The sequence below is a fragment of the Crinia signifera genome, chromosome 7 (genome assembly GCF_055691185.1).
Source record: "Crinia signifera chromosome 7, ASM5569118v1, whole genome shotgun sequence".
NCBI classification, from domain to species: domain Eukaryota; kingdom Metazoa; phylum Chordata; class Amphibia; order Anura; family Myobatrachidae; genus Crinia; species Crinia signifera.
This window is the reverse complement of record NC_139223.1, coordinates 99,001,702-99,015,999: the sequence shown is the minus strand read 5'-3', so window position 1 is coordinate 99,015,999 and position 14,298 is coordinate 99,001,702. Positions and strand designations below refer to the sequence as shown.

At 43.9% G+C, this 14,298-nt stretch overlaps 1 protein-coding gene across 3 annotated transcripts in view; it reads left to right on the top strand.

The window, feature by feature from the left end:
- The window catches only part of MYLK (myosin light chain kinase), a 383,637-nt gene that overhangs the window by 174,661 nt on the left and 194,678 nt on the right, over nt 1–14,298 (top strand). For all 3 annotated transcript variants that reach the window (XM_083153527.1, XM_083153528.1, XM_083153529.1), the window contains exon 5: nt 1,349–1,502. In XM_083153527.1, the coding sequence (XP_083009653.1) occupies nt 1,349–1,502 (154 nt within the window). The remainder of the gene's footprint in view (nt 1–1,348; nt 1,503–14,298) is intronic.

The following is a 14,298-nucleotide window of genomic DNA, read 5'->3' as shown; positions in this document are numbered from 1 at the left end:
GAAATTGAATGCATAAACTCAGTGTAATGAGGAAGTAATGATCAGGGTAGTAGAGAGCCTGGCTAGCCCAGATACTTTTAAGTCGGCATGGCCTAATTGTGAGAGGGGTGTCATGCAGCCTTAAGATCCATACACACGGAGCAATATGATCGCTGAGCAATATAAGCTTAATATTGCTCAGTGATCATATTGCTGTGTCCCGTTTTCATCAGCAACCAGATAAAAACGAGACACTCTGCCTGTGGAAGCTGCTCCCGCCACCCCAGGGCTGGTCGCTTCGTGACCATATCCCCGGCGATTATGACTGAAATTGCCCCTTGTGTATGGGGCTTTAGAATAATGTACAGAACAAAGTAGCACTTTAAGCACCTGCCTGGTTATACAGCCACGAGTGCTGAGTTGAGAAGAGCTGCTGCCAGGTAATGAGGTCCCCACTAGGCCCTTCAATCAGACCTGGGCCCAGGTAATTAGTACCCCCACCCCTCTCTCTGCACCACTGGAAATGCTTACCACTATTGTTCACTCCCTTATCTCTGTGGCTGAAACAGGGTGTGAATTAAACTCTCTTCAACATTTTTGAGGCTGAAGAAAACAAATACATATTTTATTTTTTACTTAATTTTGTGTGTTGGCACTGCAGAATTCAGCAGCTGCCAATGGGCTAGATGTACAGTATCAAGCTTCAAAATGTGATAAAGCACAGAGTGATAAACAACCAGCCAATCAGCATCTACCTGTTATGTTACAAGCTGAGTTTTCAAAATGACAGTTAAGAGCTTATTGGCTGGTAGTTTCTCCACTATATCGCTTTTTTTTCGTCGCTGGTCTGAAGCTGAAAAGGAAGGATTGTCAACAGGAAATAGGGCAGACTTGCCTACCGTCCAGGAATGGTTGGGAGGCTCCCGAAAATTGGGTCCCCCCTGGGAAGGTAGTTAAGTCTCCTGATTGCTATACAGAGCTCCCGCAAGCCCCTTTCCCGCTGACTGAAATACTGGAATTCGCTAGTCCTTGGAGAAGGGGCGGGGCTAAAAATGACATGATTCACGTCATTTTGCATCGTTAAATCCAACCCCCGATCAGTGGACCTGCAAATCAGAGTGTTTGTTGCGGCACTGGGCGGAGCTTAATGACATCAGCATCATCCCTGCCCTCAGAACGTGTTGCCTCTTCAGGCTTCCCCCAGAGAGACAACTTTAAAAGTAGACAAGTATGAAATAGGGTCACTTTAGTGAGACTGCAGCCTCCTGTAAAATATGGTTGCTTGATATGCAGCAGCCCTCCTGTAGTGGAGCAGATAGGTCAGAAGTCAGTAGGCATCTGTGCTCATTCTGTGCTTTTCCTATGACAGATAAAAGTGAGTGAATTCATCACAGTGGAGAATACAGAGGACACCAGTAAACTGATAATCTCATCGGCAAGGCAGGAGCACTGCGGTTGCTACACTCTGGTTGTGGAAAACAAATATGGCCCGAAGCAAGCTCAGATTAACCTGACTGTATTTGGTGAGTGTAAAATCATTATAAAAGTAATAAAAACGTGTCCATAAATCAGGGTAATTTAATCTGCATACAATTTTTAAAAAGAATGCTGCAATTATTCATATATAAGCTGCAATATCATGCATGTTCTTACAAGTTACCATATATAAAATAACTACTAATGTAGCCAGAAACATAGTAAATGCATTGAAAAAGCCAGAAACCAGGAGAAGTGTATTAGAAAAGCCGGAAATCATAGTAAATATATTGAAAAGGCTGGAAATTATAGTAAATGCATTGAAAACGCCGGAAACCATGTAAAATGTTAGAAAAGCAGGAAATCATAGTTAACACTTTACTATGATTTCCAGCTTCTTCAATGCTTTTACTATGATTTCCAGCTTTTCTATACACATTACATGGTTTCCGGATTTTTTCAGAGAGATTCAGAAAGTGAGAGATTTTGGTAAGAAATCTCCAGGTTTTTTTTTAAAGCGGCAATCATTTACACTGCAAAACCAGTTTGATTTTGCAGTGTAAATGATGGTCGCTTTAAAAAAAAAAAAAAAACCTGGAGATTTCTTACCAAATTTCTCACTTTCTGAATCTCTCATCCTATTAAATTTCACCCTATGTTTCTGGCTTTTACCCTCTTCCCTAATATAATGCACAGACGTGAAAGTTTCTGGAGCTTATCGGAATATATTTGAGATTGACAGAGATATTTCTGTGTAGTATGTTATTGCAGACTTTTCTTTGTAGTGTGTTATTTATGGGTAGTTCAGCACAGTATTAGGGTGCTGTACAAAAACCTACAAACTACAATATAGCAACCGTATGTACAGTAAATGAATTATCTTTCCAAACCTGAACCTGTCTGAAGAGTAGCCACAAAACTATAACTGACTTTTCATCACTGTTCTGAATCTAAATTTAGCTGGGGGCGTACTCGCAGGCAGTGTCTGTGGGGGGAGCGGACAAAGACTCTGTGAAGATATCCAGTATTCAATATGGACAGAGCCGGCCTTATCCAATTTGATGCCCTAGGCAAGATTTTTGTTGGTGCCCTCTAGCAGATGATACCACCACAAAACTTAAGGCCCCCATACACTATCCGATTTGGGCACGATTTCACCCGATTCGGATGAATCGGGCCATAAAATCGTCCCAAATCGCATGTATTGACATCCTCTCCGATCCGATGCACGGTCCCGTGCGCATCGGAGTCGCGCAGTTGGACTGGCTACACATAAGTGTACCATATGTGTATGGGTAAATCCTTGATGCAAATGGGGTCCAGACAAGAAAGGCACCTTTCTTGTCTGGACCCCATTTGCATCAAGGATTTACCCATACACACCAAAGGACTGCCCCACCTGCTTATATCTTCTGATCGGACGTTTACATCTCTGGAAGTCTCATGCCACAAAACGGCTGGATACCTGACCATTCGCAGCAGTGGGACTCCCGATTAGGCTAATTCCACCTGTGCCATCGGTTGTAGTCCACCATAACAGCTTCAGGATACCACCAAGTGGCCAATAAGGACTTCCTTACAACTCTCCCCAGGATCAGAGCAGGTCTCAATATCCTTGAAATTGGTGACTATACAATTGGGTCCATTCAAATATTATTACTAATCACCATATGACCTTTTAATGTCATTATTATTGTTTTTAATATTGTCAATTGTTGCTATTAAATATTGTTATATTGTTAACATTAAGCGCTGCTTTCTTTTATTTAGAAAAACAAAGTGTGCTACCTAATAAACATTATACATATTAAAACCTAGTGCATGTTAGTATATCTAAATAGGCATCAACACCAACAGACAGACATAACAACAGTATATGCAATATATGAATTAAATCACAACATTTACATTCCCTTACGCCTTACACTGAGAATGTATTCCTTAAAGTGACAGTACCCTAATATTAAAGATGTTAATAGAGCCTATCACAGTCCTAATTAATACGACCTTCTTCTCATATGTTATCCAGAAATAATGCTGCATCAATGCTAGCTATAATTAAAACTGGGACAGCCAGGGCCGTCTTTTCGTATGGGCTTAGGTGTCTAAGGGCCCTATTCTGATAGCTAAAGATCCCCTTTTTCCAAGGATACCAGCATTTTGAAAATTGGCCCTGGGGAACTGGAGATATCCAACTTTGTTAATTGCAATTCCCAGTCATATTTCTCAGGTTCTCTCTGACTTAGTTTTTCTGAGAGTATATTCCAAAAGCTGAGACTCTCTCCTTTCTGTCGACACTAGCGGCTTGTCTCTATCATGCCCAGAACCAGAGATATCAGCCTTCCAGCAGCCGGTCCCTGCTCCAGCTCCCCAAACGTCTGGTGTACAGTTTAATATTTTTGTCAATGGATTGCTCTGGCTCCTGATCTCTGATCCCCAAGTTCCCAGCACCTCCTGAAAGTTGGGACTCTAGGTTTTTATACTATTGAAGGCTAAGAAATCTATTTCCAGATAATGGCGATATCTGCAGTCAAACAAGCTGCCCTTCCACTGGAAAATGACGAATATTAAGCCCACTCCATTATCCAACCATCCCCTGCTTATAAAACACCCCCTACCTCCCTGGAAGTAATTTACAAGGGACCATTCATTCAGATCAGTGCCCCCTTCCACATGTTAGTGTTCACCCTCCCACCACCTGTGCAGTAAAGGAGTAATTAGCAGAAGTTACTGCTCCAAGTCCTACATGTTGAATGGAAGATAGAGCACCCCCTGCCACCCGTGGGACATCAAAGCTGCTGCTGATAGCACCCCCCACCCCTAGGATGGGAGAATGGGTAAGGACCCCAGTGCATTGCTGTGCCCAGGGGCCCACACTGCTGTTAAGACAGCCCTGGGGAAAGCTCATATTTAAAGTGACAGTGCAATGACGTTCTGGTAAAAACAAAAACCATAATCATCCTAGCTGATAATTTACCCCATCATACTAATAAGCAGCAATACCCATCAACCAAATTGTTGCATATCAACAACCACTAAGTATGAGACTAATCATAAAAGTGCATTAATACCCGTGGATTCATTTAACCCTTTTGGGCTTATGGTATCCAACCTCATTATACAATACGCCTCTCTTTGTAGCAACTTCAAGCTTCTATTTCCACCACGTAATGATTGTGGAACATGATCCAGCATACGATAGCGGATGGAAGTGACCGAATGGCGAGCTGCTACAAAGTGGCGAGCCACTGGCTGGTCATTTTTGCCAGAATTAATGGATGCCTTAATTGCGGATCTATGAGCCGCCATGTGCTCTTTAAAAGCACGCTCCGTCTTACCTATTAAGGTAATGCCGTATGGGCATAGAATCTGGTAGATAGTACATTTAGTGTTACAGGTAAGTGTAAATTTAATGGTCAGAGGCTTCCCAGTATGAGGATGGTAAAATGTTGGTGTCAGTGTGGAGGGATTGGATGAAGCCGTGTGATGCTCAGGGACTGAAGACGGACCAGAAGATGAAGGATTAAAACGTGCAGGTTTAATGAATGATTTCATATATAGCTGACAACTTCACTCAAATACTTCTTTAAGTGGCAGTTAGTGGTAAACAAAAATAACACAAGCAAAGTACTTTGGGAAGAATAAAGCAACGTCTTGAAAGTAAGTTCAAATGGGCAAGGAGGCTGGCAGAAAGACTGGTTGTGATGATGTTCCGGAAAGAATGTGGTAATGATGGTAGGCACAAATAGATCCTTGGGCTGAAAGAAGATGGATAGTGAGTCTCTGAATGCACTCCCCAGCCTTCCCCGCTGCCGTCCTCACGCCAGAAGCCGCTGCCGCCCACTGTCCACAAGCCGGGAACCCACACACGCTAGCCGTTGGCGGGCACAGACGGGTGAGTAGTGTACCCGCCGTGCGCCACGGCGTGTGACAGTACCCCCTCCTTTCTGGGTGGCCCCAGAACACCTATGCACCTTGTGTGGATTTCTTTGAAAGAATTCCTTCACCAGTCTTGGCGATGTAGATCTGCAGATTTTACCCAGGAATTCTCCTCAGGCCCGAAACCAGCCCACTCTACCAGAAATTGGAGACATGAATTGCGACAACAGGAGTCTATGATACGTCTCACCTCGAACTCAGCCTCCCTCTCGGTACGAATCTTAGGAGGTTTGGCCACCTTTCTTTGATAAATTCTCAATTTCAGGGGCTTGAGAAGCGAAATGTGAAAGGAGTTCGAGACTTTCATGGAATATGGAAGTTGCAGTCCATAGGCCACAGGGTTGATGACCTGAATAACGGGGAATGGTCCAATAAACCGAGGAGCCAACTTCATAGATGGTAAACAAAGGCATAAATGGCGAGTTTACAGCCATTCCACGTCTCCGACTTTCAAACTAGGGACTGCTCTCCTTCTTTTATCAGCCATTCTTTTGTAGCGGGCAGAGGCCTTGAGAAGGGAGTTGTGAACGTCTGACCAGATCCTAGCAAAACGATGTAGAGAGGACGTTGCAGCTGGTACATCTGGTGAAGATAAATCTGAAAAATCTGGAGATCGTGGATGCTTTATACTGTAAAGAAAGGGGTAGTACCAGACGATGAATGATAGGAATTGTTGTGCGCATACTCTGCCCAGGGTAAGAGGTCCACCCAATCGTCTTGGGACGAGGACACAACAACCGAATAAAAGCCTCTAGATCCTGGTTGACACGTTCGGTTTGACCGTTAGTTTGTGGATGAAAGGCGGTAGAGTATTTGAGTTTCACCTGGACGGCCGAACAGAGTGCTCTCCAGAACTTAGCATCGAACTGTACTCCACGGTCGGATACGATCTCTTTGGGTAGCCCATGAAGTTTAAAGATGGTGGAGATAAAGAGTTGAGCCAGTACTGATGCAGAAGGAAGACTTTTCAAAGGGAAGAAGTGAACCATTTTGGAGAAGCGATCGACTACCACCCAGATCACCATATGTCCCTTTGAAGGAGGTAGTTCGGATATAAAGTCCATTGACAAATGGGTCCACGGCTCAGTTGGTATAGCAAGAGGAAGAAGATTTCCGGATGGAGATGTTCATGGAGTTTTGTGCTGGGCACATTTCACACAGGATGCGACGAAGTTGGCTACATCACTTCGAATAGACGGCCACCAGTATGAACGTAGCAAGAAGATTAAAGTCTTTCTTGCTCCAGTATGACCGGCAAAACGAGAGGAGAGAGCCCAGGATAAGACTCTTTTGCAGAGGTTGGGAGGAACGAAGGATTTGCCGGGAGGAGGCGTTGCATGTGTTGTCACCTGGGCAAAGACCACTGGTTAAGAATTGGCTGAGTTTGTGATTCGGTGTCCGAGGTGGCTTCAAACGAACGGGAAAGTGTGCCTGCCTTTGCATTCATGGTTCCAGGCTGGAACTTGATTTGGAAATTGAAACACTCAAAGAACATTGCCCAGTGAGCTTGACAAGAAATGAGGCATTGGGCATGTCGGAGGAATGAGAGCTTCTTATGATCTGAGAATACTGTGATTTTATGCCGAGTCCCTTCTAGAATATATCGCCATTCCTCGAAGGCAGACTTGACCGCCAGCAACTCTTGCTCCCCTATGGGATAGTTTCTCTCCGCAGGAAGAAATTTCTTGGAGAAGAAGGCACAAGGATGAAGTTCGTGTTCATCTCCGTTCTGAGACAGAATCGTCCCTACCCCCTCTGAGGATGCGTCCACCTTGAGTATAAAGAGTTTATCCAGGTCTGGTTGAAGAAGAATTGGGGCGGTCATGAAGGCTTGTTTTAGTTGTTGAAAAGCATTGGAAGCCTCCGAGGACCATTGGGCTGGATCTGCTCCTTTGCGGATGAGGGCGGTGAGTGGTGCTGCGATGGTGGAGAAATCACGGATAAACCGGCGATAATAATTAGAGAAGCCCAGGAATCTCTGCAGTCCTTTAAGAGTAGAAGGAGCCGTCCAGTCTTGAATGGCCCTCACCTTCTCTTGGTCCATCTCTAACCCGGTACTGGAGAGGATATGACCAAGGAAGGGAATGGAGGTGACTTCAAAGACGCACTTCTCTAACTTGCAGTATAACTGGTTTTGACGAAGACGACATAGAACTTCGGACACTGTTTGTCTGTGAACATGGCAATTAGGGGAGAAGATGAGGATGTCGTCTAAATAAACCACGATGGTGGTATACAGAATATATTGTTTACAAACTGCTGGAAGACTGCGGGGACGTTGCAGAGGCCGAACGGCATCTCCAGGTATTCATAGTGGCCGTCTCAGGTGTTGAATGCCATCTTCCACTCATCCCCGTGATGGATACGGATCAAATTGTATGCCCCTCTGAGATCCAGTTTAGTAAAGATGGAAGCGCCTTTGACTTTATCGAAGAGCTCAGTGATGAGAGGTAGAGGGTAACAATTTTTGATGGTAATGTCATTTAACCCCCTATAATCTATGCAAGGTCGACGTGACCCATCTTTTTTTTTTCACGAAGAAGAACCCCGCCCTGGGCTAGAGAGGTGGAAGGTCGAATGAAGCCTTTCTTGATATTCTCCTGAATATAGTTGAACATGGCCTCTGTCTCAGGCAAAGATAAGGGGAAAATACGTCCACGGGGTGGAGACTTCCCTGGTATCAACTCTATAGGACAGTCCCAAGGTCGGTGAGGAGAGAGAACGTCAGCACCTCCTTTACTAAAGACATCTGAAAAGGGACGATACTGTGTTGGTAACGACAAAGAAGGTGAAGAAGGGGGAGAAGACAAAGGATTGGCAGGATTTTCCTGAGGACTGTTCTGATTGAGCGGAAGGACACGAGGTAGACAAGTGGATAAGCAGTTCGCCCCCCAGGCCTTGACGAATCCGCAGAATCTCAGTAGCCGCAGAAGACACTCTGCCAGGTTCGTCGAAGATGCGGCAAAAAGAGGTAATGAAAGAGTCATAATCCTTGAGCAGCGGGTCGGAGCATTCCCAGAGGGGAGAAACCCAGTCCAGAGCAGGGCCTGCCAGAAGAGACACAATATATGCTACCCGGGCCTTGGGTGTAGGGAAATAAGCAGACTGGAGGGTAAAATGGACATCGCACTGATTTAAGAACCAACTACATCCTTTCAGAGAGCCGTCGTACTTGCTGGGAGTGGGTAATTGCAGATGGCTAGGAAGTGCCACCATGGGTGCAGGAGCAGGTGCAGAAACTCCTTGTGATGGAGCTGGAGAGACCGACGGAGCTGCCAGAGGTGGAGCCAGTGTCTGAAGGAACTGAGACACTTTACTTTGTGAAGCCTCTAATTGTTCCAAATGAACCACAATGCCTTGTAGCACATCCGTCACGGGTGCCTGATTCTCACCCGACTCCATTGGGTCAGTACAAAATGTCAGGGTGGAGGGATTGGATGAAGCCGTGTGATGCTCAGGGACTGGAGACGGACCAGAAGATGAAGGATTAAAACGTGCAGGTTTAATGAATGATTTCATATATAGCTGACAACTTCACTCAAACCACTTCTTTAAGTGGCAGTTAGTGGTAAACAAAAATAACACAAGCAAAGTACTTTGGGAAGAATAAAGCAACGTCTTAAAAGTAAGTTCAAATGGGCAAGGAGGCTGGCAGAAAGACTGGTTGTGATGATGTTCCGGAAGGAAGGTGGTAATGATGGTAGGCACAAATGGATCCTTGGGCTGAAAGAAGATGGATAGTGAGTCTCTGATTGAAGGATCGAGAAGTGGTAGTGCCGGTAGCTCGGAAGTACGGGCTGGCTGCTGAACTATTCAGGAACTACAGCGATGGGGTCCTAGGCAGTCAAATGAATCTGAGAAAAGCGCAGTAGAGGCAAGGGCACCAGGAGAGCCAGGAGTCTGCTAGTAGAACTGGACAGCTCAGAAGACTTTTTGTACTGACCCTGAACAGCCCTAGGCAGATCCCCTATATCCCTAGAGGGCGGCTGCCATTGGTTTGTCAGTGTAGTATGGGCGAAAACCCCTGACCTTGCCCAATCTCTGTTCTGCCCTGAAGCAAGATGGCGGCACCTCCCTCCCGGCGGCGCCAATCACAGACATAGCGCTGCACTCCCCAGCCTTCCCCGCTGCCGTCCTCACGCCAGAAGCCACTGCCGTCCGCTGTCCACAAGCCGGGAACCCACACACGCTAGCCGTTGGCAGGCACAGACGGGTGAGTAGTGTACCCACCATGTGCCACCGCGGCGGTGTGTGACAGTTGGACCAGGGATCAGGAATTGGCACGTGACACACATACACCGTACACATCAAAGTTTTTTGCCTGAATTTTCTGGTACTAGTGATTCTTTAAACATCTTGACCAGGCTGTCACGTAAATTCCTCGCCCGTTTGAAACATGGCTTTAAGCTGGTGTCTGTCAAAGTAGGCTTTTTATCAGATTGTACAATGTGCCATAATTTTTGGGATTTACGGGTAACTACATCCCTTGACTTATTATACTGCTGTACAAACGGTAGCCTAGATGTTTCATCTGATCTAATGACTTTCAGAGTTACCGTTTCTCCCGAGGGATTGCTGCCACTCATGTTTTAGTGCTCATCATTTGGTCCCAATCATAACCTCGAGATACAAAGTTATCGATCATGGTGTCCATCTGCAAACTTGTGACTCCTTTGTCAGAGTTAATCCTCCTACACCGGAGTAGCTGCGAATACGGAAAACCATAAATACTAGATTTAGGGTGACAGCTGGAATGCAAGAATAAGTTATTACGGTCTGTCTCCTTAGAAAAAAGAGACGTGGAGATGTTACCATTCTCCAATCTAATACATACATCGAGAAAGTGCACTTCAGATTTACTCATGGTATAGGTAAATTTCACAGTACTCAACCCTGTATTATGAGTTTCAATTATTTTTATAAGATCCAAAGGGTCCCCCTGCCAGAAAATTAACAGGTCATCAATGTAGTGGGTATAGAACTTAATCCGACCCGCCACATTGATGTCTGAAAAAAAGACATAATCTTTTACCGCAAACATGAAGGTGTTAGCATATGAAGGGGCTACCGCCGCCCCCATAGCACACCCCACGTTCTCTTTGTAGAACTTCTCTTGGTACAGAAAATTATTTTTGGTAAGAATCAAACGGAGGAGGTGAATAATCAGTCCTACGTCGGGGCCTGAGTACTCAACACTCCCACATAAAAACTTGAACATGCAAGATAAGCCAAGCTCCTGTGGTATCACGGTATACAGGCTACCGACATCAATAGTGAACATCCACAAATCCTCGTCAGTGATGCTTAAATTCTCCAATTTAATGAGCAAGGATGTTGTGTCCAGCAGGAAGTGTTCATTGCCACGGAGACAGGGTTGTATCAGACTATCAATGTAGATAGATGACGGCTGGAATAAAGACCCTCTGGCAGATACTATGGATCTGCAAGGAGGGTCCTCCAAAGATTTATGAATCTTAGGGATGCAGTACATGATGGGTACCACTGGATAGTTCGGAATTAGTGCTTCCATCAGCTTCTGTGTAATTTCTTTCTTATCCACCGCCATTTGTAGTGTTTCCTGCAGCAATTTCTTAAATACATAAGTCGGACCTTGCTTCATTACTTGTTGGTGGTATCTGGTACTGTCCTGAATTACCAAGGCACCCCCCTTATCTGCTGAATGAAATATAAGATTTTCATTATTTGTCAACTTGTCCAGGCCTTCCCATTCTTGTTTAGAGAAGTTACACCTCACTTCTTTATTGCATGTAGATAGATGCAATGTTTCCTCATTCAGTAACCTCATAAATGTTTTTAATGAAGGATTGAATCCCTGGGGATCAAACTTAGATCTTGGTGCCACTTTAAATAACTGTGGGGGAAGTGTCTCCACTTCACGATTGGTCACTGGATTTTTGGCAAAGAACTCCTTAATCTTTAATTGACAATGTATTTTATGCTGCTCAATGGTCCATTTTTTAGCATCAAATGTAACAGATGGGATAAAAGACAAGCCTTTATTCAGTTCTTCAGTACTTCAAAGGCCGATAATTTGAAGGATGACCAATTTACTACTAGGCTGATTTTGTGCCACATCCCCTTCCTTTTTGATTGACCTCCACGTCTGGTATATCTTCTGGGACCCCTTTTGTGCGGGCCCTGGTCACCGTCCCTAAAGGGTGACTCCCACCTTTTTTAGTTGAATTACGGGCTCTGGCTGGTTCACTCTCACTGTTGGATGAGTTGAAATCCGTGGATGATTCCTGATTTCCCATATATCTCCCCCGATTTCTACGGAATAACGGTTTCTTGCCGATTCCTGGGAAGAATCAGTCCACCTGCAAACCAGGTTATTTTCGTAATCTAAATCCACTTTAGATTTCTTTTCCTTCTTGAATTTTACCAGCTCCCGTTTAGACGCTTGGATTTGCGCTGACAATTTACCATACCAATCTTTTGTCGCATCAATCTGTAAATTGGTTTTGTGTAGACCTTCAAAGACAGTGATTTTTTCCGATATGACTGTCAGTTCCTTGGTGCACTGTTCGATAATCAACAAAATAAGGTCCAGAGAACATTTATTTACAATTGAAACCCACTTTTTACAAAATGAGGCATAATTTTTCCCAATCGTGAGACTATTATGCACTCGCAATCCCCTCGGGATCTTCATAGACCTGTGATAGTCACTGAGGGTTACTCCGTGCATGTAATAAACTGTATGTCTTATGCAGTTTAAGTAGCTCTTTATACAGATCTTCTGCTGTGGTTGACAACCCAAGTTGAGCTAAATCCACTTTGAACAAAATACTCTCTGCTTCCGACTCAGAGTAGCTAAATTCGTCCCCGATTGGAAAATTAAACTGTTGAAAACCAGTCGTTATGTCATCAATGCCTTCCGCCATTTTAGGATATAATATAAGTGCACACTCCACAATAACTACAGAGATACCAACTCCAAGTGAAAAGAAAAAACTGTGAAAATGTGAAAAACAAATGCAAATGTCACCTGTGACTGTACACCTTTTATGCAGATAGGGGTGCCCTGGCCAGAAGAATCCTCACAATGAACCTCCAATACAAACACCGTGAGGGTTCGGCACTCCACAGTTTCAGTTCCAGAGGTGGGTGCCCGCAATACAGAATCAGTCTTATACAACCCAACAAGAAAGCAGCACTCCAGCCAATTGATGTATAGAGAACATTTTAGTAAATAGTGTGAAAAATTACATAGCAATGTTTTGACACAAGCATGTCGTCATCAGGCTCACAGCAAACAGAAATAAACAGCCCTTAAATACCTTAAGACGCAGACACTGAACGTGGAAAAAATCCTCCTCGCTCCGGGACGTGACAATCACAGATGACATCATCATTATGCAGCCCGACAGTGCTGGGTGATGTGAGCTCAGGTTTCCATGGACCCCACGGACGCGTGCAGCAGAAGCTCAGTCACTGTGTCAGCATGGTAACCATGGCGACCCCACTTCTAAACAATCACTATAGAAAAACAAAGTGTGCTACCTAATAAACATTATACATATTAAAACCTAGTGCATTTTAGTATATCTAAATAGGCATCAACACCAACAGACAGACAGACAACAATAGCATATGCAATATATGAATTAAATCACAACATTTACATTCCCTTGCGCCTTACACTGAGAATGTCTTCCTTAAAGCGACAGTACCCTAATATTAAAGATGTTTATAGAGCCTATCACAGTCCTAATTAATACGACTTTCTTCTCATATGTTATCCAGAAATAATGCTGCATCAATGCTAGCTATAATTAAGACTGGGACAGCACATATTTAAAGTGACCAGAACATCATTGCACTGTCACTTTATATATGAGCTGTCCCAGTCTTAATTATAGCTAGCATTGATGCAGCATTATTTCTGGCTAACATATGAGAAGACGGTCGTATTAATTGGGACTGTGATAGGCTCTATTAACATCTTTAATATTAGGGTACTGTCGCTTTAAGGAATACATTCTCAGTGTAAGGCGCAAGGGAATGTAAATGTTGTGATTTAATTCATATATTGCATATACTGTATTTAGATATACTAACATGCACTAGGTTTTAATTAGGGATGCGCATCGGCCAATTTTCGGGTTTTGGGTTTGATTACCTTGAGGTTTTGGGTTCTAGTGGGTTTTGCCAAAACACCTCCTAAATGTTTTGTATCTGGATTTTTTGGGTTCTGATTTTTTTGTTAAAGCATAAAAACTGCTAAAATCACAGAATTTTTTTTTGCTCCTACGCTATATTAACATCAATAACATTCATTTCCATTTATTTCCACTCATTTCCAGTCTATTCTGAACATCTCACACCTCACAATATTGTTTTTAGGGCAAAAGGTTGCACCGAGGTGGTAGCTGGATAACTATGCTAATCCACACAAGTGTGCGGCACAAACACGTGGCTCATGTAAGAGTAGCACTGCAGTGGCAGACAGGATGGCAGTTTAAAAAACTAGGCCCCAAAAAGACCCCTAGGCCCCAAAAAGACCCCATCTGCCTTGTTCGTGCACTGTTTACCATGTGCAGCCAAGGAGCGGTGGGCATTTTGTGCAGCACAGAGTTTGTCTGCAAGTGTGTAACTGTTTCGATCACTTTAACATCCAACAAGACCCCTATCTGGCTTGATTGTGATTATGATTATTATTAATTAATGTAATGATCTGATTGTTTAATTTTATTATTATGTACTGCATGTCACTTAGTTGCACACGTCAGTGCACCAGCAGCATGGAATAATTTTTTACAGTCCCACGCAGCACAAGTATTTTTTTTTTTTTTATTATATATAGCAGCCTAGTATGTTGTTGTACTACTAAGTACAGTAGGTACACTTAGGCAGTAACACTGCCAGTGGCAACAGTGGACT